Source organism: Centropristis striata, chromosome 15, assembly GCF_030273125.1.
Source record: "Centropristis striata isolate RG_2023a ecotype Rhode Island chromosome 15, C.striata_1.0, whole genome shotgun sequence".
In the NCBI taxonomy this organism is placed as follows: domain Eukaryota; kingdom Metazoa; phylum Chordata; class Actinopteri; order Perciformes; family Serranidae; genus Centropristis; species Centropristis striata.
The window spans coordinates 19,257,800-19,278,902 of NC_081531.1; the positions used below are offsets into that span (position 1 = coordinate 19,257,800).

Genomic DNA, 21,103 nt, shown 5'->3' on the forward strand with positions numbered 1-21,103 from the left:
ATTGTTACTACTGTACTTGTTATGGTTATAACAAGGCACTGGTATATATACTTTTATAAACTTTGTACTTGTATTTTAAACAGCACGAATCGACATTATTTGACCCAACTAGGATACCGTACTCGGCACCGGTAGGATTTACGACACCACGTTGGCCGTACGGCCGGTAGTGTAGTTGCTACGACATGGGAAGGTAACATGTGAGAAGTTTGTTTGTGCTTTATCAGACTTTATCAGAAGAATTGGTCAACGTTAAAGGGTCCGAGGCGTCATGCACGAAAGATCACTCCCCGCCTCTCCCAACTGGTACAGCTCGCGTTGCAGTGACGTGAGCAGTAGCGGTTTGCTGGGTGTTGGAGCCAAAAACATCATCTATTTGATTGATGTGTCTGCATCCTCCTGTAGGGTTGTAGGTGAGTCTCCTGTCAGAGCTCGGCATCACAGACACACTCACTCTGGTACTTATTCTTCAGCCTCTGTCAGGGCTAAATGTTATGTTATACGCCCGTGTTTTATCTAAATCAAGGTGATAAGATCAGCTCAGGTGTTGTGATTACAACTCCTGGAGTCATGTACGGAGAAAGAAACAGCTCATTATCTGGCTGCGTTGGTAACGAGCAGTCAAATGCTTATTTTATGATTTATCACCTCGTCAATCTCAGAACACCAAATAAATCTCGGCTCAAAGATGTAATTTACTCAAGCCCAGGTGCACTTCTTAATTCTGATTTGTTGAGCACTGAAATTGAATGCTACTCATGATGATTTTTGCTGCTTAAACGACAAAAAATGTCTTTGATTAATAGTTTGGTTAAATGTTTTTATCAACCAAAATATTTGCTATTTGCAGCTTCTCAAACAATGGAAATTATGTTTTGGTTTTTGATGTTGGTCAGATTAAACAAGCAATTTGAAAACGCCATTTTGGAAATTGTGATTTGAACATTTCACTGCTTTTAGAATGAATGAAAAAATGATTTAATGGGTGTCCCAGTGGTTTATTGTTGCACAAGTTTGGGGATGTTTGAGAGACAGGATATCTTGCAATCCCCATAATGCAGCTCAAATGCATCTTTTATAAATCTCATCCAGTTCCACACAGACCCAGTTTATAGTGCAGGCTTCCTGTTATAAATCATATTCCCAAACCCATTTTACACTGATGACATCTCGATGACCTCATCAGGGTTAAATTATTAGAATTTGTAAAGCTTTTCCAGTTACTCAAAATACATTATACTGCTGTTAATGCTGAGCAGTAGTCCATGTACTTCATGTTTAAAATTCTTCTTAATTGAATAAAAGGGTAAGAGATGATGAAAATAGTCATTAGTTACAGCTAGGGCTGGTAATTATATTCTTGATTTAAATTAGTCTGTAAACTGTTAGAAACAAAATAGATTTATCAAATAATTGTTGCAATGAAATGTCTTTAGTTTGGAGATTCAGATCTCAGACCATCATCCCTAATTCCTTGATTCAATGAAACTGAGACCTAAGTTTTACTAATTGATGGCCTTTTTTTCTTTATAACGCTGATATCCAGCCCTCTCTGTGTTTTTCAGGTGAGCTTGTTGGCCATAAAGACTTGGTGTCAAGCTTTTCGTTCTGTCAGCATGAGGTGCAGAGTCACATCTGTGTCAGCTCCTCCAATGATGGGAGTGTTTGCTTCTGGGACTCAGACAGCAAGGTTCTTACCAAGGAGCATGCAGCTCATCAGGTAAGTGTCAACTTTCTGTTCTGTTGTGTCATTGCAGCAGAAACGATTTATTTTCATGACACACTGGTGTCCCCTGCAGGCTGCACTCAGCTCTGCATCAGCAGCAGAGGTAATAAGGAGGCAGCTTCCACCTCATAGTGATGTAGCAGATAAATGAGTCTGACTGTTATCCTATTTCATATTTTGGTTTGACATTTTTGTGCTGTTATTGCAAGAATTTTTTTGTACTGACCTGGTCTAGAAAGAGACAGCATACCGTCTAAGATGGCCAGTGTGTGGAAGACAGTTTTTACTATGCAGTGGGATAAATAGTACAGATTCCTACAAATTGCTTCCAGTTCATTCCTCTGTAGCAATTCAATGACTCTCTCAAGGGCATTTTTCTAACAGTTGTCAGGTTAGGGAGGACATTGCTTATTTACTTTCCATTATTTGCTTCAAATTAGGCCTTCAAGGGATAATGTTTCTATGGTTTGAAAAATAAAAGCCACAGACTGACTTTGAAGACAGATTCAGGCCCATGAATAAGTCTGAATTTCTATGTATAATTAAACCCAACAATGTAAGTGGAGGATTTTTTGCATGTGTGAATGAAGTATAAAACAATCAAATATACAACAAATCCATTCAGTGAGGAAAAACAGTGATTTCAAATTTTATTCTTAGTATTTTATTATGTCCTCTTTTAGTTTATGTTCAGCCAATAATGATTATCTTCTAGGAAAATATTATGGTCAGTTGAATGTGACAATTTCTATGCCCAGAATAAAAGAAGAGTAAATCAAAGCATGTTTCCTTTCAGTTAAATTCCCTCAAAGGTAGAAAACCCTTGGAAATAGCAGTTTGACCATCATAACAAACTTAAACTTTCTACTGGAGCCTGACTGGTAGAATACATTTGGTATAGAGATAGATCATAGATCATGTCTTTACACTTGTTTTTACCACACACAGAACCCAGTCGCAGCTGTGCACTGGTCTCCAGTGGATAAAAACCTGGTGGTGTCGGGGGACGAGAAGGGCATTGTGGTCTGTCACTGGTACAACACAGGAGACACTGCGAGCTTCTTCCCAGAGCCCAGGACCATCTTCTGCCTCACCTGCTCCCCTCACACCTGGAGCACTGTGGCTGTGGGGTAAGAAGACCACAGATAACGCTCTGCAGGATCACAACTCTTTGAATAGTTTTCTTTAAACAGTCTTTAAAAGGCCAGGAATTCAAATCTGAGCCAAAAATGAGACTGGTGTCAGTGGGCCTCATTTTGATTATGAATCTGCATGGAAATATTTTCTTACCCTCTAATGGTCTTGCATGTCTCATATTTTATGAATGCCAGGGATTAAATTAAGTAAGATTCTTGATATTCTTCATTTTCACATAAATTATACGAGTGTGAACTCCCCTTAAACTCAACTGTAGAAATAAATCCCAACACGTCTCTGGTGCCTTTTAATTAAAAAAAAAAAAAGAAAGAAAGGAAAAATAAATAATAATCATTTTTAAAAGTCTACATTTCTTTCTTGTTTTAAGAGGGGTTAAAGTAGATGACATTTGACAGTGGTGTCATCATTCTGTCTAAGGTACAAAGATGGGATGATCGTGCTGATTGATGTGAGTAAGAAAGGCGAGGTGATGCACCGTCTCCGTGGACACGAGGATGAGATCCACTCGCTGGCATGGTCGCCACTGGCCAGCGAGGATGCTTTCTACAGCAGGCCTGAGGACAGTGAAGGTACGAGTGTGCAGTCTTTAAAACAAAAACAACAGTCCTACACTGGTATGGCACATGGTTGTGTTGCAAGGAACATTTCTTAATCCAGTAGCTGTCATTTTTGTTCTTTTTACGTGTGTGTTATTTTGAGGAAAACATTTAATTGAAAATTTTAATGTAAGAAGTCTATGTATTTTTTTTATCCTACAGCAACCAGTGGAGTTTCTGCAGGAGATGAGAAGGGCTGCTATCTTGCATCTGGAAGCAAAGACCAGACAATAAGGATCTGGAGCTCAGCGAAGGGAAAAGGTAACATTGCACCTCTAAATTATTTTCTCCAGATGACTATTTTTTGCCAAAGTGAAAAAGCTTTTGCTAGGTTTCTGTAAGTTGTGAAAAAGCACCATAACATATTGAGTAATAAATTAATGAATTCATAAATAATAATGCTAAAAAAACAACTTGAGGACAACTTGCTCAGAGACAAAAGGAGAAAAGTAGACATGTATTTCAGGCTCAAATTTGAATAGTAACAATTAAAAATCGGGCCACCGGTAAAACTGGAGATAAAAAGGATTTAAAATATCTACAACATATAACAAATGAAATAATTACGATTGAAGACAATAGACAACCCCCCAGCTCACATTCACAAAGAAGAAAATCCTACTGCTGATGTCCTGGAAGAGAGATGGAACTCAATGTTCCAGTGTAATCCTCTCTGTATCCTCTCCTCTCTTGCCCCCTGCAGGTGTAATGACTCTAAAGCTGCCGTATCTGAAGAAAAGAGGCTCTGCAGTCGACCCTGGTGTCAAAGAGAGACTCTGGCTCCACGTCCACTGGCCAAAGAGACGACCAACACAACTTGTGTCCAGCTGCTTCAGGTGCACACACACGTCTTATCAGTCAGGACACCAGAGGAAGCCTCACGAAACATGATGGAAGCATTTTGTACTTATCTCATATTAATGACTACCCTGCCTCAACAGCTGGCTCTCTTTAGTTATTGCCAATACTAGTGCAGTGCCCGTAGGAAGTATGTATTCGTTAGCATGCTAATCGTGAGATAGCACATCACACAGTATGCTGCACTAAAAGTACATTAACATGAACCCAATTAGCTGATATACTATATTGCATATAAGTATCATATATCAAGTGATTATTGGCATTACGCTAAGCAACATGAATGTCATCCCTGAATTTCATAGTAACGCAACATAAGAAGTGAATAAAGCTAAATCTCCGCTTAGCATGCTAATTGCAAATAACAGAATTTGCACATTACATGCATACCACAACAACGTCTGCAACTCCATAAAACACTTTTTATAAGGTACGCACACCATCCAACACATACACATTGAACAATGATATTCGCTGCAAACTATTCAAATGTTATTGGAAAATCGAACCTTGTAGCACACTTTAAAACTCAAAAAAATAGGTAGGCTAAATAGACTTACAGATGAGATGAGTCAGGCGTGGAAATCCACAGCGAATTGGGTTCATGACCAAGTGTAGGCCTTTGACACAATGGGGCGGAGCTCCCCTAAAAAGCGTCCGATCAGAAACAGTGCAATTCCGCAACACGTCCTACGTAAATAATGATATTTTGAAAAATCGAAAAATCGAGGATGCACACATTCGTGCTATGCGCAAGCCACATACGAAATCTGAGGTCAGTCTGACTAACGGTCAGCGACATATGTCCTAGATATACACACACACACACACACACACACACACACACACACACACACACACACACACACACACACACAGACAGAGCTTCTTGCTTTTATAGGTAGATGGTATGAAAATCACATTGCAAAGAAATACTTTAATACTTTTTGTTTGGCTTTTTAATTTGCCCTGCACAGGAATTTACATGTATAATTTCTTAGTACTATACCAGTTCCAGGGACAATAAACTCACTTACTGTGCAGCAAAGGGGCAATGCAAGAGACAAAGACATTTATACAGCACCGACACACTGTTAATCTCCAGTTGCTTAAACAGACTATAACCATGCTTGACTTAAGTGTGTATACAGGTGCATCTCAATAAATTAGAATATCATAAAAAAGTTTATTTATGTCAGTAATTCAATTCAGAAAGTGGAAATAACACATTATATAGATGCATTACACACAAAATTAAACATTTCATGTCTTCATGTATCTCATTTCTTTTAATTATAAGGATTATACAGGGCTTACATTTAATGGAGACCTGAAATTCAGTCTCTCAAAAAAATAATATTACAAAAGACCAATTTTAAGAAGTATGTTTAATATGGAAATGTTGGCCTCTGAAAAGTATGTCCATCTATATGTACTCAATACTTGGTTGGTCTATTTGACTTGAACTACTGGAAATTGACTTTTCCATGATATTCTAATTTATTGAGATGCGTTTGTGTCTGTGTTTGCTTGTGTGCGTCTCCAGTGGTGAGTTGGTGTTGTGGGACTTGACCAAGACAGGGAAGCAGAGGTGGACTCTGTTTGGGACGTCTTCAGAGGGTCAGAACCACAGCAGGATCGTCTTCAACATGAGTTCCGTCCACCTGCAGGACGACAAAGAACTGCTCATCAGCACTTCCATGGACAGAGAGGTTGGTCCCCTCCTTTGGTGTGACACACTCTTATTGTTTCCTAAGGGGCCTTTGATTAAAAGAAGCTTCATTTTGTTGCAAGCTGACTTAGTGTTTGAGCTGTGCATTTCCAAACTGATTTGACTTTGTATTTTCCAGATTAAATGCTGGGACCTGGCCTCTCTGGACTGCTGTTGGACTCTGCCCACACTAGGGGGCTTTGTCTACGCCCTGACTTTCTCCCCTGTGGGTGCGGGATGTCTGGCGCTGGGTGTGGGTGACAACATGATCCGGGTGTGGAACACACTGACCACCCAGAACCAGTACGACACCAGGTGTTTCTGGCAGGGCATCAAGTCCAAAGTCACAGCGGTAAGATGTTTCGGTTTGATTTGATTTAGTTTAAATCTCCCTTTCAGTTTGGTCAGTGTAAAATATGAACTTTTATTTATTTTATTTTTTTTGCCAGTGTTGACCTCTACAGAATGTAACAGAGCAACTATGTGTTTTTGAGTAATCTTCTTTATTTGTGGTTTATAAAACAAAATATAAAGAAAAGTATTACAAAAGATACAAAGAATAATTGCCTGTTCTGATCTATAGAGTACAATTGAGAATTACAAAAAAATTTAGACGGTATGTTATTGTCTGGAACTTTCCAAAATGCATCAGGAGGTCTGACAGCAGTATGAAAAAGAACCAAAGAGGACAGACGGTAGGAAAATGTCACTGAAAATGTCACTAATTTATCAGGTTAAATATCCTTAACTAAAATATTCAAACCCCCATCATGTCTTAGGCTGATGGCAATGGCTGAGTGATATCAGAGCAGGCAGAGCGTCTGAGAGGCAGTTTGTGAGGATTATTATAATGAGGATAAACTTAAGTTGTGTGTTTTGAACGGAGAATTCTCCATTATTGATGGCAGTTACTCACTCAGAAACTCTTACTCAAAGTTAAGATCAAATGCATTAAGTTAATTTGTTTTCATTCACTGCAGCTGGCGTGGCACCCAAAAAAAGAAGGATCCCTGGCTTTTGGAACAGACGATGGTAAAGTTGGTATCTACGATGTCTTCTCAAACAGGTAAGAGTCATTATTTTAAGGTTTAAATCACCCTAAGTTATGCAGCTCTTTATCACACCAGTCAACACATACAACTTAACTGTAGTTTCACTCCTTCCATTCGAAAGGATTTATTGTCTAATATATTCAAAAGTCTGCTTTCTAAATGTTTTATGAAGAAGGAATTACACATAATGGATTTTGGTAGAAAACGCTGAATATAAACATAACTTTTTGTTTGTTTACAACAAAATTCCACAGAGCACATTTAAAAGTGACTATAGGCATGGTTTCTAACTGCAAAAAGAGATGACTGTTGTGATTCTGAGACTTTTCTGAAAGTCATGAACTTAAACCACACAAGGCCCTTAGCAAAAAAAAAGTGTTTCTTGCTGTGGGCCTTCTAATCCCTTGAGGCCCTCTGAGTCCCATTTTCCTGCAGCTATCTATGTCATGTATTCCTGACTGGGCACTTGTTCTGCTTCGTCTCCTCCCAGGCCTCCTCAGATATCGAGTTCCTATCACAGAAAAACCGTGTACACACTGGCCTGGGGACCCCCAGTCCCCCCAATGTCATTTGGTAAGTTCCTAATGAACTCTTAGCAACTGCTGCTGTTTACTCTGAACGCTCTGACCCAGCAGAAACGCTGTAGGTGGGACGCGGAAAAGCAGCGAGTCAGCGGAAAAGCCCGAACATCTCGGCACGCTCTTTTGTAATCGACTCTGTAATTGAATGAGCTGAGAAAACACTTACCGCTCACCTCCCCCCCACTTTAGCCGCTCGTAGGGAAATCAAGACATAGGAAGTTAATTTTACCAGCTGTCGGCAGATGACATTTTGATTAGCGTATCGGTTGCTCGGCTCCAAAGCCATATACATGATTGTTGCCGTGCCAACAATCTGCTGATGCCTCCAAAACGAACAAAAGGAGCTGCCTTGATACTGACTCAGCACACTTGATGTTTATGATGAAGTTCTGTTATCTCATAGGCTCAGATCATCAGGGTGACTTCCGATAGGCGTGCACAAGAAATTATGTCCAGATGTTTTCTCCATCTCTGGATATCACAAGACTGTCACATTCTTCAAACTTAAATACTTGAGATGCTGAGTGCTTCTGTAAAATGCTCTCCAGAGTTTCAACTTGAGAATCAGGCCGAAGTTCATATAAATGTTCTCAAGTTACCAGTAACACATGTTAAATTCAAAGGAAACTAACTTGTAACTAATCATTCTTACTTTGTCCAATATCCTGTAACCAACCAATGTAATGCAAAACTGCACATACTCTTGGTAAAAACTGGAAGAGGATTATTTGTTTCTACCAAAATATATAATGCCTTTTCAAAGGGCCATCACCCTGAAACTATCTAAAACTGTCTGTGTTTGTTTTTGTGTGTGATGTTCAGGTGCAGCAGGAGGAAAGCCGTCCTACAGCCTGTACAGCTGCGCGGGCGAAGGCATCGTCCTGCAGCACGATCCCACCAAGCTGAACGGAGAGGCATCGGACATCGACAAGCTGATCAGAGACACCAATAACATCCAGGTATTCATTCTTTAGGTGATTTTAATATGCAATATGATCTAGGGCTGGGCAATATATCAATATAAAAAATATATTGATATACTTTTAAATATGATATGGAATTAGACTATATCGCATATATTGATATAGTTCTATAGATCTTTGCTCCAGGCAAGCTGCCGGCCCAGAGCTTCTCTGCACTGCTCCCCGCGGTCCCGCGCCCCCACCCCTCCTCTTTCATGCACATATTTAGTTCTTTTGTAATGTTCGTAATTTTTTTCTTATATGAAAATATTTATTTCAGAAAAAGATTGACCTATTTTTATTTCGTAGGCTACTTTTCTTTAAGATATTTTTTTTATTTAAATGTGCACTTTATGGAACTTTGATTATAAAAAAAAAAAAAAAAAAAAAGGTTCTCCTGTTATACAGTATTTATGTTGACTTAATTAAACGGTTTCAATAAAACTACTTGTGACATGTAATATTTGACTTTGACTGAACATTTGCTCTCCCTTTGCGATAAAAATGTCGGGATATATATTGCAAAACGATATTCAGCCCAAATATATAGAGATATGACTTTTGGTCCATATCGCCCAGCCCTAATGTGCTCTCATGAATAAGTAAAGATATTTGCCCCATTGGGCCAGTCGCTGGATCATCGTTCCAGTTTTGTTCAGAATTCTGTACCAGTTGTTTTGAGACCTATAAAGGTGGTTCTGCAAGGCATTGGAAAGCAATAACTTGACTGTATGTGCAACATTTAGGATAAACAAGAAGGTAGCAGTTACCTCCACTGCCACCCACCACTGAACTCTTTAACTCAAAAGGAAAGAGGGCTTATTTATGCTGCATTCTATATTCAGATATATGAATTGGTGTCAGTGTTCCTTCTATCATTTAAATGAGCATCTTCTATCAGTATCTTCTTACATCAGTGCATAGACTTCAGAGACCCTTTAGTGAACCAGGAGCACCTGTCTGCGACAGTAAAACTTGACAAACACACCCCTAGGTAGAGAACAAACTCTGGAAAATTCATGAGAAGTTCACAGACCTTCGTTCTGTGTGGCTGAGCTTTAATCGTGCAGATACCGCGGCTGACGCTCCTGGCTGCGACAGTTTGATGTTTTTTTCTTCTGTTGAATGGAAATGGAGGTGATTTGAATAGTTTATAAAGGTGAGCTCTGCTTCCCAACAGCACAAGCTGTCTCCACACACCGACCTCAGCTGGAAGCCAGATGGGAAAGTGGTCGCCATCGGCAATGAGGACGGGTGAGTGGCCGACCGGGCGTGACCTGTCTCACAGCAGAACATCAGTCCGTGGAGTCTTGCGAGGGGCCGACTGTCTAGTGACAGTGTGGAGTCTTTAGGCGACAGAATAATAGATTTGTTTCTGTGTGAACTGGCTAACTAGGTCACATTCAGAGTTTATAATTGGATGTCACAGTGACTCATCTCAGCACTTAAACTTCCTGGACCGGACAAATTCACAGTAAAACTGAAAGAAACAACTGTTACAAGTGTTTTCGTTGACACAGTGCCATTAGTCGGTGACGTTCACACTTTTTTTGGGTTTGTTTGTAGGTGTTAAGTGCGTTTAACAAGCTTTTGAGTAGAGTGCAACCATGAATATCTGTAATCATAAAACCAACCGTCTTTGAACGTTAGAATTTTACGATTTTTTTCTGCTTCTCCAACTTAATTGTGTTATTATATTTAATGATCACATTACGAAATTTGTATTTATAAAAGGAAAACTCATCAGCTGATCTAAACCAATTGACTGTGTAATGGTAGATATCATAAAGCATTTTTGTTGTATATTATCAAATACAGTTACTTTCAATTACATATTTTTCAGTTGTATATCTTTTTTTGTTTCCTTACTTTTAATTTATAACTGAAGTTCTTGTGTTCTGACCACATGCACCCTGCTGCAGGTGTATTGATGTGTACGAGGCTCCCAGTCTGAAGCTGCTGTGCAGCATCCAGCAGCACCACAAGATCATCAATACGTTGCGGTGGCATCACGACCACAGCTCCCCACCAGAGCTGCACTGCCTCCTGGCATCGGGCTCCAGCAGCGCCACCATCTACGTGCACGATCTGCGATCCATCATCGGTGAGAGGAGACCGCACATGCATTGTATTATTCAGCCCATCATATTATTTGTGAGCATTTGCATTTGTCCCTGAAATATTAATTGCATCAATGACATCTGCGTTTTCCCTTGTAAAGAGAATCCTCCAGAAAGCCCGGCGGTGTTGACGGAGCCGTACCGCAGGCTGTGTGGTCATACAGCTAAAATCACTGGTATGGCCTGGAGTCCACACCATGAAGCCAGGCTGGCCACTGTCTCATATGATGGCACAGCCCAGGTAAACCCCAGACCAGCATCCTGGATATATGACCACAATCATTTTCCTGTCAGAAGTACCAGAATCTGTCATTGGATCAACCCCAAAACTGTAGAACAGCCTTTTAGAAGTAGACTTGGTGCCTTTTTGTCATGCCTTACATTTTTGATATCCTTTTACATTTACTGATTATTGTTTTATTTTAAATATATCCTCCTTTCTGATTCCCCAGGTGTGGGACGTGCTGCAAGAGACAGCCGTCTCTAATTACCGGGGTCACGTCGGTTATCTGCTGTGTGTGGACTGGTCACCCGTTGATCCGGATGTAATCTGGACTGGAGGGAAGGACTTCACCCTGCAAGAGTGGAGAGTCTCCAAACAAGAGTTTACAAAGCCACCTAAAGGTGAACATCCACCCAGAACCACATTCACCAACATTCAAGAATGGCTCAAAAAAAAGAGTGCTCTTTCTGTTTTTGCCTTATGGTGTAATCAGCAGTCTGTAACGTACACACGCTTGTCCTCTCAGGAAAAAAGATGGTCGAACTGAAGGAGAAAAAGAAGGCCAATCTCAAGAAGAAGGAGAACAAGAAGGCGCCAGGTGCCGGGGGAGCGGCAACACCAGAGATGAACGGAGAGACGGTTACAGGAGGAGAGAAGGCGGGGCTGTCTGGTGAAGATGAGGAGGATGAAGTCAGCTCAACAAACAGTTCTTTGCCTCCATCGGGTAAGAGAGAAGATGTGACAGATTTATAAAACATTAATATTGTTGGGAAGTGTAAAGCCAACTTTATTCTGAAATTTAGTTTCAGCTCCTTTTGAGATGCAAAGACAATCCTTCACTGCCATCAAGAGCAAAGACAAACCAGGTATGTACTTTAGAGTTATAAAACAACTTTAGCCGAATGTTTTTATTAAAATGTGTGTATACACTTTCCATAATGTAATTATTTGGCTGTTTGTGTGTATCTCCAGACTTAAACGTGCTGAAGAAGAAGAAGCCTCGCTCCATGCTGCCCATCAGTACCTCCATGGACCATCGGCCCAAAGAGGACCTTCTACAAGACTGCATCACTTTAGCGTCTGTCACACACAGCAGTGGTGAGACTGCATCTCATATGATTATTGGTACTCACAGCAGTTATAATACCGAGAAAGACCATTTGGAACATTGATTAACTGGACCGTGTGTGTGTGTGGTTTCCAGCTCCCCCTGCAGGGTGTGTCCCAGGCCAGGGAGAACACATCCATCTGGGCCTCTTTTCTGACAGACAGGCTTTATATCGCATGTTTGAGGCAGAAGGTATGTTGGGTTTCAGCCTAGAGTAATGGCTCTTTTGGTATTCTGTCTAATCTCTGATTAACACAGATCATTTAAAACCTTTTCATCTGGGAAATTACTTTATACTCTCACACCTTTAGACAACCCAAACATGCTCATGATGCCAATAATCACTGCCAGATTTAAATGCTAATATAAATCACAGCAGTGTTCATGTTAGGAATCAGAATATTGGAATAAGCCTGAAATGTATTGTCATTTTTTTAGCTGTTGTGTCAGTAGTCATGTGCCCTGCTGTCTCTTGTTCTTCAGAGGAGGGTCATGTGGAGACCGGTCACTACGACTCTGTAGTGTACCTGCGGCTGTGGAGCGGAGACCTGGAGGGGGCGCTGCAGCTCGCCACAGAGAAAGGAGAGCTGAACGACCACCTGCTCACCATCGCTCCTATGGGTAACGACTTGTTATGTCGACTTCACATTGATCTTAAGCTCACACTTCATGCACATTTCTCACTAGAGTTTACAGTTAAATCGAAGTGTCTCAGATGTGAGCTTCAGGCCTGTATCTAACGATCAGAAGTGAAGGGAAAACTAGGCCTGGTGGCTGTGTAAGCTGCTCTGCAAAACTGTGTCTTTGTTACAGCCAATTTAAAGTATATTATGTATAAATCACTGTGTGAGCAAATCAAAGGTTAGTAAAGTTAGTTGCATATAGGACTGTCTGAGTGACTGTGTAAAGCAAGATTAACATACAACTTCGAATGATGTAGCTACACGAATATCACAACAAATATACTTAAAAACACACATATAAACCAAATCATTAATTACAGGTCAAATCCTTTGTACTTAAAGTCCTTACTGATTGCTTATCTAAGCCCAGTTCATTACTCACAGTCCAGTTGGAAAAGGGGGTGAACTCCTTTTTGATGGAGGGTGTAGAAGGCAAGGCAAGGCAAGGCAAATTTATTTGTATAGCACAATTCAACACAAGGTAATTCAAAGTGCTTTACATACACATTAAAAACAGCAAGACACAATTGAAAACAATAAAAACAGTCAATTAAAACAGGGAAGATACAGCAAGATAAAAAAAGAGATAAAATAATAAAAAGCACAAGTCAAACATTGTGTCGTTAAAAAGTAAGGGCAGTAGAGTAGAGCAGATAAGTGTTAAAGTTAAGAGTACGCTTCAGTAAACAATAGTGTTTTTAGTCCTGATTTAAAGGAGCTGACCGTTTGGGCAGACCTCAGATCTACAGGTAGTTTGTTCCACAGGTGAGGAGCATAATAACTGAAAGCTGCCTCACCCCGCTTAGTTCTTGTTTTTGGGACACGCAACAAGCCAGCTCCAGATGACCTAAGGGGTCTGGATGCTTCATAGAGAGGGAGCAGATCAAGCATGTAATTTGGTCCGAGACCATTCAGAGCTTTGTAGACCAGCAGTAAGATTTTAAAATCTATCCTCTGACTCACAGGAAGCCAGTGTAGTGATTTAAGGACCGGTGTAATATGGTCCAGTTTCCTGGTGTTTGTGAGGACTCTGGCGGCAGCGTTCTGGATCAGCTGCAGCTGCCTGATTGATTTTTTTGTTAAGACCTGTGAAGATGCCATTGCAGTAATCCAACCTACTAAAAATAAATGCATGGATAAGTTTTTCCATGTCTTGTTTGGACAGAAGACCCTTAATTCTAGCTATGTTTTTCAGGTGGTAATAGGCAGATTTAGTGATAAACTTTAGATGGCTGTTAAAGTTCAGGTCTGAGTCAATAATTACACCAAGATTTCTGGCTTGATTTGTAGCTGTCAATGACATAGAGCCAAGGTGAGCGCTGATCTTAGATCTTTCATTTTTAGGGCCGAAAATGATCACCTCTGTCTTCTCTGCATTTAGCTGGAGAAAGTTCTGGCACATCCACTCATTGATTTGATGAATACAGTTACTCAATGAGAGTAAGGGACTGTAGTCGTGTGAGGACACTGAAATGTAGAGTTGTGTGTCATCGGCATAAGTATGGTAGGAGATGTTGTGATGTTCCATAATCTGAGCTAGCGGTAGCATATAGATGTTGAATAGAAGCGGTCCGAGAATGGACCCTTGAGGAACCCCACATGTGATCTTAGTTCGCTCAGACTCATGGTTTCCAATTGACACAAAAAAGTCCCTATCTTCCTTCTAAGATTTGAACCATTGTAGCACAGTGCCAGTGAGCCCCACCCACTGTTCCAGTCTGCTGACTAGTATGTTATGATCAACTGTGTCAAATGCAGCACTGAGATCCAGTAAAACCAGGACAGAGGATTTGCCTGCATCAGTGTTCAGATTAATATCATTTAAGACTTTGATAAGTACAGTCTCAGTGCTGTGGTGTCGCCGAAATCCAGACTGAAATGTGTTAAAAAGATTATTTTGCATCATAAAAGCATGAATTTGCTCAAAAACAACCTTTTCAATGATTTTCCCCAGAAATGGCAGATTTGATATTGGCCTGTAGTTACTAATTGTTGTGGAATCCAGATTAGATTTTTTTAGGAGAGGTTTTATTACTGCAGTTTTCAAAGTCTGTGGAAACTGTCCTGCTTGGAGAGAAGAATTTATTATCTGCAGTACATCCGGAGCTATGCAGTTGAAAACAGTTTTAAAAAAGTTTGAAGGCAGAATATCAAGGCAGCAGGTTGTGGGCTTTAATTTTGAAACCGTTTCCGTGAGTGTTGTGTAATCTAGGAGGCTAAAATGTCCTAGCTTGACTAGAGGATGGGAAGGCACCAGTGTTATCATTCCTGAGCTGGAGCTGCACACTGCTTGTCTTATCTGTAATATTTTTTTTGTGAAGAAGGCTGCAAAGTCATTGCATGACTTGTTAGACAGCAGTTCAGGAGGGACTGATGCTGTGGGATTTGTCAGTCTGTCTACTACAGAAAAAAGTGTGCGGGCATTATTACTGTTTCTATTGATAATCTCTGAAAAATATGACTGCCTTGCATTCTTCAGTTCTTGATTATAGTTGCGAAGACCCTCTTTATAAATATCATAATATACTTGGAGTTTGTTCTTTCGCCACCTGCGTTCAGCTTGTCTACATACTTTTTTCTGCACTTTAACTAGTTTGGCGTTTCTCCAGGGTGACTTTTTCCTCCCCGACAGAACTTTGGTCTTAATTGGGGCGATAGAGTCGATAACAGTCAAAACATTGAAACTAAAACTGTTAACAAGGTCATCAACTGGAGCTGAGGGCAGGGTTGGTGATGGTGTAAAATCCTGGGTGAATAATGCACAAGTGTTTTCATTTATATAGCGCTTCCTGATTACCTCTGCTTCACCTTTTGTTGGATTGGCAAGGGTGGTCATTTTAAACAAAACACAGTAGTGATCAGAAAGAGCAACATCATTGACCACAACCTCAGAGATATTAAGACCTTTGGTAATAATTAGATCTAATATGTGTCCTCTGTTATGTGTTGGATCTGTGACATGCTGAGAAAGCCCAAAGTTATCCAGAATATTTAAAAGTTCTTTAGCACACCCATCTTCAGGATTATCAACATGAATGTTAAAATCACCTACTAAAACAACACAGTCAAAATCTATGCACACAACAGACAGTAGTTTGGCAAAGTCATCAAAAAACCTTGCATCATATTTGGGGGGTCTGTAGATGGTCAAATAGATTGCTCTATAGGGTGATTTTGACTGAATGGCAACATATTCAAAGGAGTCAAACTGACCATAAGACATGTTTTTGCATTGGAAGCTGTCCTTGAACAGGGTGGCAACTCCACCTCCTCTCTTATGTATTCTTGCTTCACTGAAGAAACTAAAATTTGGGGGGGTTGACTCAATAAGAACTGCTGCACTATTATCCTGACCTGTGGGGGGGGAATGTAATTGTGTTATTACAATGCACCACACTTTGGGAATCCCTGCTCTAGCCAGTCAGTGGAAAAAGAGAGAGATCAGGGGTCTCTGATCTGTTTTACCAGTGGACCATCTGCGATGTCAAATGTCCCTTGACCAGTGAGGTGGCCTGTAGGTATTGTAAACGCAAGGCACCCTGGGAAAGATGTTCCTTATCAGAGAACTCAAAATGGAGGTAAAATGCCATTTTGTGAGTTGAATCAGAATGGTGTTGCATTTTAGTCCACAAATGTTAAAGTCCACAAATAAAACCAAGATTCACCTGTGGTTCGATCATAACAGGTATTATGTTTGTAAGGAAGCCAATTCATACAAGGAAAATTATGAAAAATCTAGAATACTAAGCTTAATGGATTCAAAGTTGATGAAATGCACATTAGGAGGCTCTCAGATGTTGCAATAACGATGTGTTCCTTCCTCCAGCCGGGTTCCAGGTGTGGAGCCGGACAGTGGAGGCTTTCGTCAAGCAGCTGTGTCTGCAGGAGCAGTACCTGAAGGCAGCATCCCACCTGCTGTCAATCAACAAGCTGTATGAAGCCATCGACCTGCTGCGCTCTCACAAACTCTACAGGTTCAGTTTTCATTTTTGTTCTTTTTGCCATATACCCACACAGTGTTCTGTTTGTTTGTTGCACTATTTGCTGTGCTACAAAAGAGTATTATTCCCATTAAATTAAAGATAATCTTGACATGCCTCCTATTGTCAGGGAGGCCATAGCTCTGGTCAAAGCCAGACTACCAGCTGACGAGCCTGTCCTGAAGGAACTTTACACCTGCTGGGCTGCCGTGCTGGAGAAGGACGGACATTTCTCTGCAGCTGCTAAATGGTGAGAACTGGAAGGATTTATGGAACTGCTGCAATGTTTAAACCGACCTTTAATATGCGTTCAAGTCTCTTTCACAAACCCATTATTCAAACTTGTTTGTTTTACCTTGTCCGCAAGTTACCTCGCTGCCGGTGCCAGTTTCGACGCTGCTAAAGTCATCGCCAGGAAGAATGATGTCTCCTCGTTGAGGACAGCGGCTAGTCTAGCGAGACTCTCAGGAGAGGTGACTCTGGCTCAGTCCCTGGCACTGCGGTGCGCTAAAGACTTGGCTGCTGCTCAGGACTGGATTGGAGCCCAGGAGGTCCTGAGCTCACAGGAGATCCTGCTGGTCAGTGGTATCTGCAGCACAAATAATGTTGATTTTAACTTTATTATGAGAAGGGAACATCCCTTTTTGGTTGAATCCTGCACAATTCATAAACATACACAACCTACGGAAACCACTGTGCTATGCTTTTAAAATGATTATTTCATTGTCCTTGGTTTTAACCCTCTGCAGGTTCACAGGCTGCATCTCTGTGTCGCCGAGTTGCTCTCTGTGACACTGGCAGACTCTCAAGCTGCATCCCAGCCCCACGTCTCCAATCACACGTGGGCGTCGCCAGGTGAGCATCACACCAGCATCCAGGACCAAGTGAGAGACGTCTGGGAGGAGCAGTTTGGTGTTTCACAAAAGTCAGCTGGACACCGTAGTGCTGGAGCTCTTCTGCAGGAGCTGAAGTCTGTGGAGAGTCCAACACCCACCGCCAACATTCCTCTCAGACAGGTGCGTCTTCAAACTGCTCCACTGGATTCATACAGTATATTTTGAGATGTACACTAGTTCAGTGTTTTGAACTGAAATTTGAAATTGATGATCCCAACCGTTTCCTTGAACTGACTTGTTCTTTTTCTGTCTTTGTTGGTGCTTGCGTCTCGTCTAAAGGTTCAGCTTTATTCATCCCTCCATCTGACCCGTGCTGTGTTGAGCTGGTTATTGGACGATGATGGACAGCTGATAAAGGAGCTGTGGCAGGCGGTGGCCTGGCTCAGAGATGCCGGACACTTCTGTGTCTCTGAAGAGCTCTGCAGGCTGTTGTTTCCTGGTGGTACGTCTGTCTGTTTTAAGAAGAATTTGTTACCACATATACACTACAGTTGTGTTTCCATCAACTCATTTCTATGCACATTTTGAAGATTTGCATGAGAAAAGCTTGATGGAATCACTAAAATTCGATAAAACCTTCGAAAATATGCATTAAGGTTTTAAGCTCATTTGGGAAGATGGAAGCATTATTTATGATTTAATAAGATCGGACGTTGCAAAGATTTAACTTGCATGACTGTTGACACGAAAGAAGGATTATAAATTGCCCAATTGAATCCAATTCCTGAAGTGTCCAAAGTTGTCCAATTAGCAGCCCCTTTTTTGTTGTTTTCTGTTGTGCCATCTCTACTTCTACTATTGTTTATTGATGGATTAGCCTACAGCAATACATTACACTGCCATCTTCTGATCAAAGTCAAATGCAGCTTTGTTTATTTGCTCTAAACCAGTTGATGTAAACGTTCCTAATTCGCTCTTTTCTCTAATGCGACATTTCAAAATTTCGCTTCAAAATATTTGTTTTTCTGAGTAACTAGAGCTGTCGCACCACCATCTATTTCTCCTTCTCGCTCTCTTTCTTTAGGTGACGTCAGTGTTTGTTCCAGGAAACACAGCAAAATTCTTCATCACACAGAAGAAGAAGCCAAAGCTGCTGCCAACAGTCTCCAGGCTTTTGTCCATTACCACCATCTGTACAAACAATGGTGGAGCAGCTCCATCCAGATCCAGAGCTCAGTAGTTGATTCCAGTCCTGGAGAAAAGACAAAAGTGGTGAACGGAGGCGTGTCTGAGTCAGAAGAGAGCATCCGCCCGGCGACCAGGAGCTGCGATAAACTGGACTTTGATGCTTCTCAGCTTCTGTCTCAGGATCACGCGGCCTCTCAGGCCACTCAGAGGTCTGTGAGAGAGATCCAGGAGCGACTGGCAGCCATGGTGCTGCAGCACGGCAGAGGCCAGGGAGGGCAGCTCGACTCTGGGGAGATAGAGGCAGAAGGTCCCACGGAGGTCTCCCCCACCAGAGAAACATCAGAAAGTCAGGGGTCTGGTGATGCTGGGCAACGGTGAGGGCTTTATTATTGAGGATTCACTGTTGACTCATTTATTGTTTTTACAATTTGTAATGTTCAGATTTGAAGCAGCAAATATACCATTCAGAACACTGGGTCATTTCATTCCTTAACCGGTATCAAAGGTTAAGGAAAAATACTTAAAATGCACTACATCAGGTCCAAGGGCCAGACTTTTTCTATGCACTGTGGGTGCTGGACTCAAACAGTGTTAACAAACACAGACAAATCCATAATGATAACAAAATACTCAACTAGAAAATGCACTCAAACTTCAGCCTAGGAGGCAGTTCAGAGGAGCGATGGTTAAAAACTATGATAATGGAAATGTTATTGTGTATATGCCAACGCATTTTTGAATCACTCACATTTTATGAATTCATTATTCTGCAGTTGATAATCGCTGCACTACATTGTATTATTGGATATTGCCCGTTGTATGCGTTTGTAAGTCGTCATTTCCTGCAGTTGTCTTGTTCTAAACAGTTTATCGATTGTCCATTTAAGTCTGTCTGTGTGTTCTGTCCGTCAGGCCTCAGCAGCAGGAGTCTCTGCTCTCTCTTTCTGTCAAAATGTCAGAACACCAGAAACAGCTGGCTGACCTGCCTGACACCATCAAGGTAGAACTCTTGACACAACACACACAGTATGAGATAAGGGAAGGAGAGAGGGCCAGCCCCCCGTGTATTCATCCTTTTAAGTTGCTTGTCTGGAAAGTTTTTGTCAGTTGTGCCTGAAAGAGAACAGTGATTATATTTAAGGAGTGAGAACTAAATTTGTACAAAATTCACAAAAACATCAGAACACAAGAACGATACTGCTGTTTTAGCTGTAATCAAACCTATAAAACAAGGCACAAAGGACAGAAAGGAGACTTTATTACTCATATATTATCTAGGAGGAGGAAGTGTTAAATCTTACCTGCATTGAACTCCAGAATGATTCACGGTTCTGTGTGATTTAGTTGTGTTTTAAGGAAGTGATCCCTGGGCTGCAAAAATAAATCCACTTCCAGATTTCACAATTCCTTGTTTCCTCTCAGATGTATCCTCACCCAGATGTTATTGAATGCTGCCTGGTTCTCCTGCACCTCAGCAAGTCTCTGCCGTCCCTCCCAGAGTCCCTCCAACAAGAGGCCAAAGATCTGCTCCGCAAATATGGAACGAATCCCTCCATCCTCAAAGCCTCCCGGCAATTCCTCACCTGAATCTTTCATCAGTAGACTGAAAGAAGCACTTCCACTGTACAGCTGTTTTGTTGAATAAAAAAATCTTTAATTACAAAGTGATGTTCAGACATCCCGGTTTTGTTTGAGTCTCTATCCAGAAAATTGAATCAAGCTTGAATTGATTTTTGTCAGGGCTGCGTGCCCTGGAGGTGGAAGAAATGTGTAATATGACAGATGATAGACAAACTCTTAAGCTGCCCAAGACAAACGGCTCAAACTATTTTTATAGATTTGTCAAGCAAAAAAGCCTTCAATGGTTTTCTGATTCCTTTTGCTGGTATTTTAGATAATTTCAATTGAATATCTTTGGAATTTGAAACATTGGTCTGACACAATTGAAAGATGACCCTGGAAAAGTTGGGCATTATGGTGTTTTACTGACAATACCACAATTTACCAATCAAATGTATCTTCAAATTTGTTTTACTCCAACTTCTGAAATTAAAATGTTACAGAACATGAAAAGCAGAAAATCCTGCCATTTCAGTAATGTGGAAACAGATTTTTTTTTTTTGCATTTTTGTTTGACAAATAGTAAATTGACTTATCAATTACTATATTTCAGCTCTAGTTGCATGAGAGAACGTGGACTTTAACTTCCATGGTAAGCAATGCTAATTTTACCTTTCAAGTCTCATCTGAGGTTCTTATGAGCTGAAATGAACCTTTCCAAACAAATGTTGAACAAGCTGTGTGTCGATGTATAGCTCAAA

The 21,103-nt window shown here is 40.9% G+C and overlaps 1 protein-coding gene across 3 annotated transcripts; it reads left to right on the forward strand.

Moving 5' to 3' along the window:
- Nucleotides 1–31: 31 nt before the first annotated feature.
- Nucleotides 32–20,446, forward strand: gemin5 (gem (nuclear organelle) associated protein 5). Of its 3 annotated transcripts, none has more exons than XM_059351249.1 (29): nucleotides 32–131; nucleotides 228–413; nucleotides 1,566–1,720; nucleotides 2,675–2,856; nucleotides 3,302–3,453; nucleotides 3,643–3,741; nucleotides 4,184–4,316; nucleotides 5,885–6,050; nucleotides 6,189–6,401; nucleotides 7,030–7,115; nucleotides 7,592–7,674; nucleotides 8,505–8,641; nucleotides 9,825–9,898; nucleotides 10,567–10,748; nucleotides 10,866–11,005; nucleotides 11,217–11,388; nucleotides 11,514–11,711; nucleotides 11,791–11,853; nucleotides 11,960–12,085; nucleotides 12,192–12,287; nucleotides 12,579–12,716; nucleotides 16,605–16,752; nucleotides 16,889–17,008; nucleotides 17,126–17,336; nucleotides 17,508–17,774; nucleotides 17,934–18,096; nucleotides 18,679–19,156; nucleotides 19,695–19,782; nucleotides 20,205–20,446. In XM_059351249.1, exons 2-29 carry the CDS (start codon nucleotides 272–274, stop codon nucleotides 20,367–20,369), a joined length of 4,377 nt encoding a protein of 1,458 aa, XP_059207232.1. In that variant the 5' UTR covers nucleotides 32–131; nucleotides 228–271; the 3' UTR covers nucleotides 20,370–20,446. The 3 variants fall into 3 exon arrangements, with proteins under 3 accessions (XP_059207232.1, XP_059207231.1, XP_059207234.1); XM_059351248.1 differs by having other exon boundaries at nucleotides 43–131; nucleotides 209–413; XM_059351251.1 differs by lacking the exons at nucleotides 19,695–19,782; nucleotides 20,205–20,446 and having other exon boundaries at nucleotides 126–413; nucleotides 17,934–18,090; nucleotides 18,728–18,970.
- The last annotated feature ends 657 nt before the right edge of the window (nucleotides 20,447–21,103 follow it).

Bases quoted from the DNA above. Each gene is read 5' to 3' on its own strand.
- gemin5 (XM_059351249.1), top strand. From the start codon at position 272: ATGCACGAAAGATCACTCCCCGCCTCTCCCAACTGGTACAGCTCGCGT. The intron at 12,086-12,191 runs GTGAGACTGCAT...TGTGGTTTCCAG, and splicing joins GTCTGTCACACACAGCAGTG to CTCCCCCTGCAGGGTGTGTC. The intron at 17,775-17,933 runs GTGCGTCTTCAA...TCTCGTCTAAAG, and splicing joins CCAACATTCCTCTCAGACAG to GTTCAGCTTTATTCATCCCT.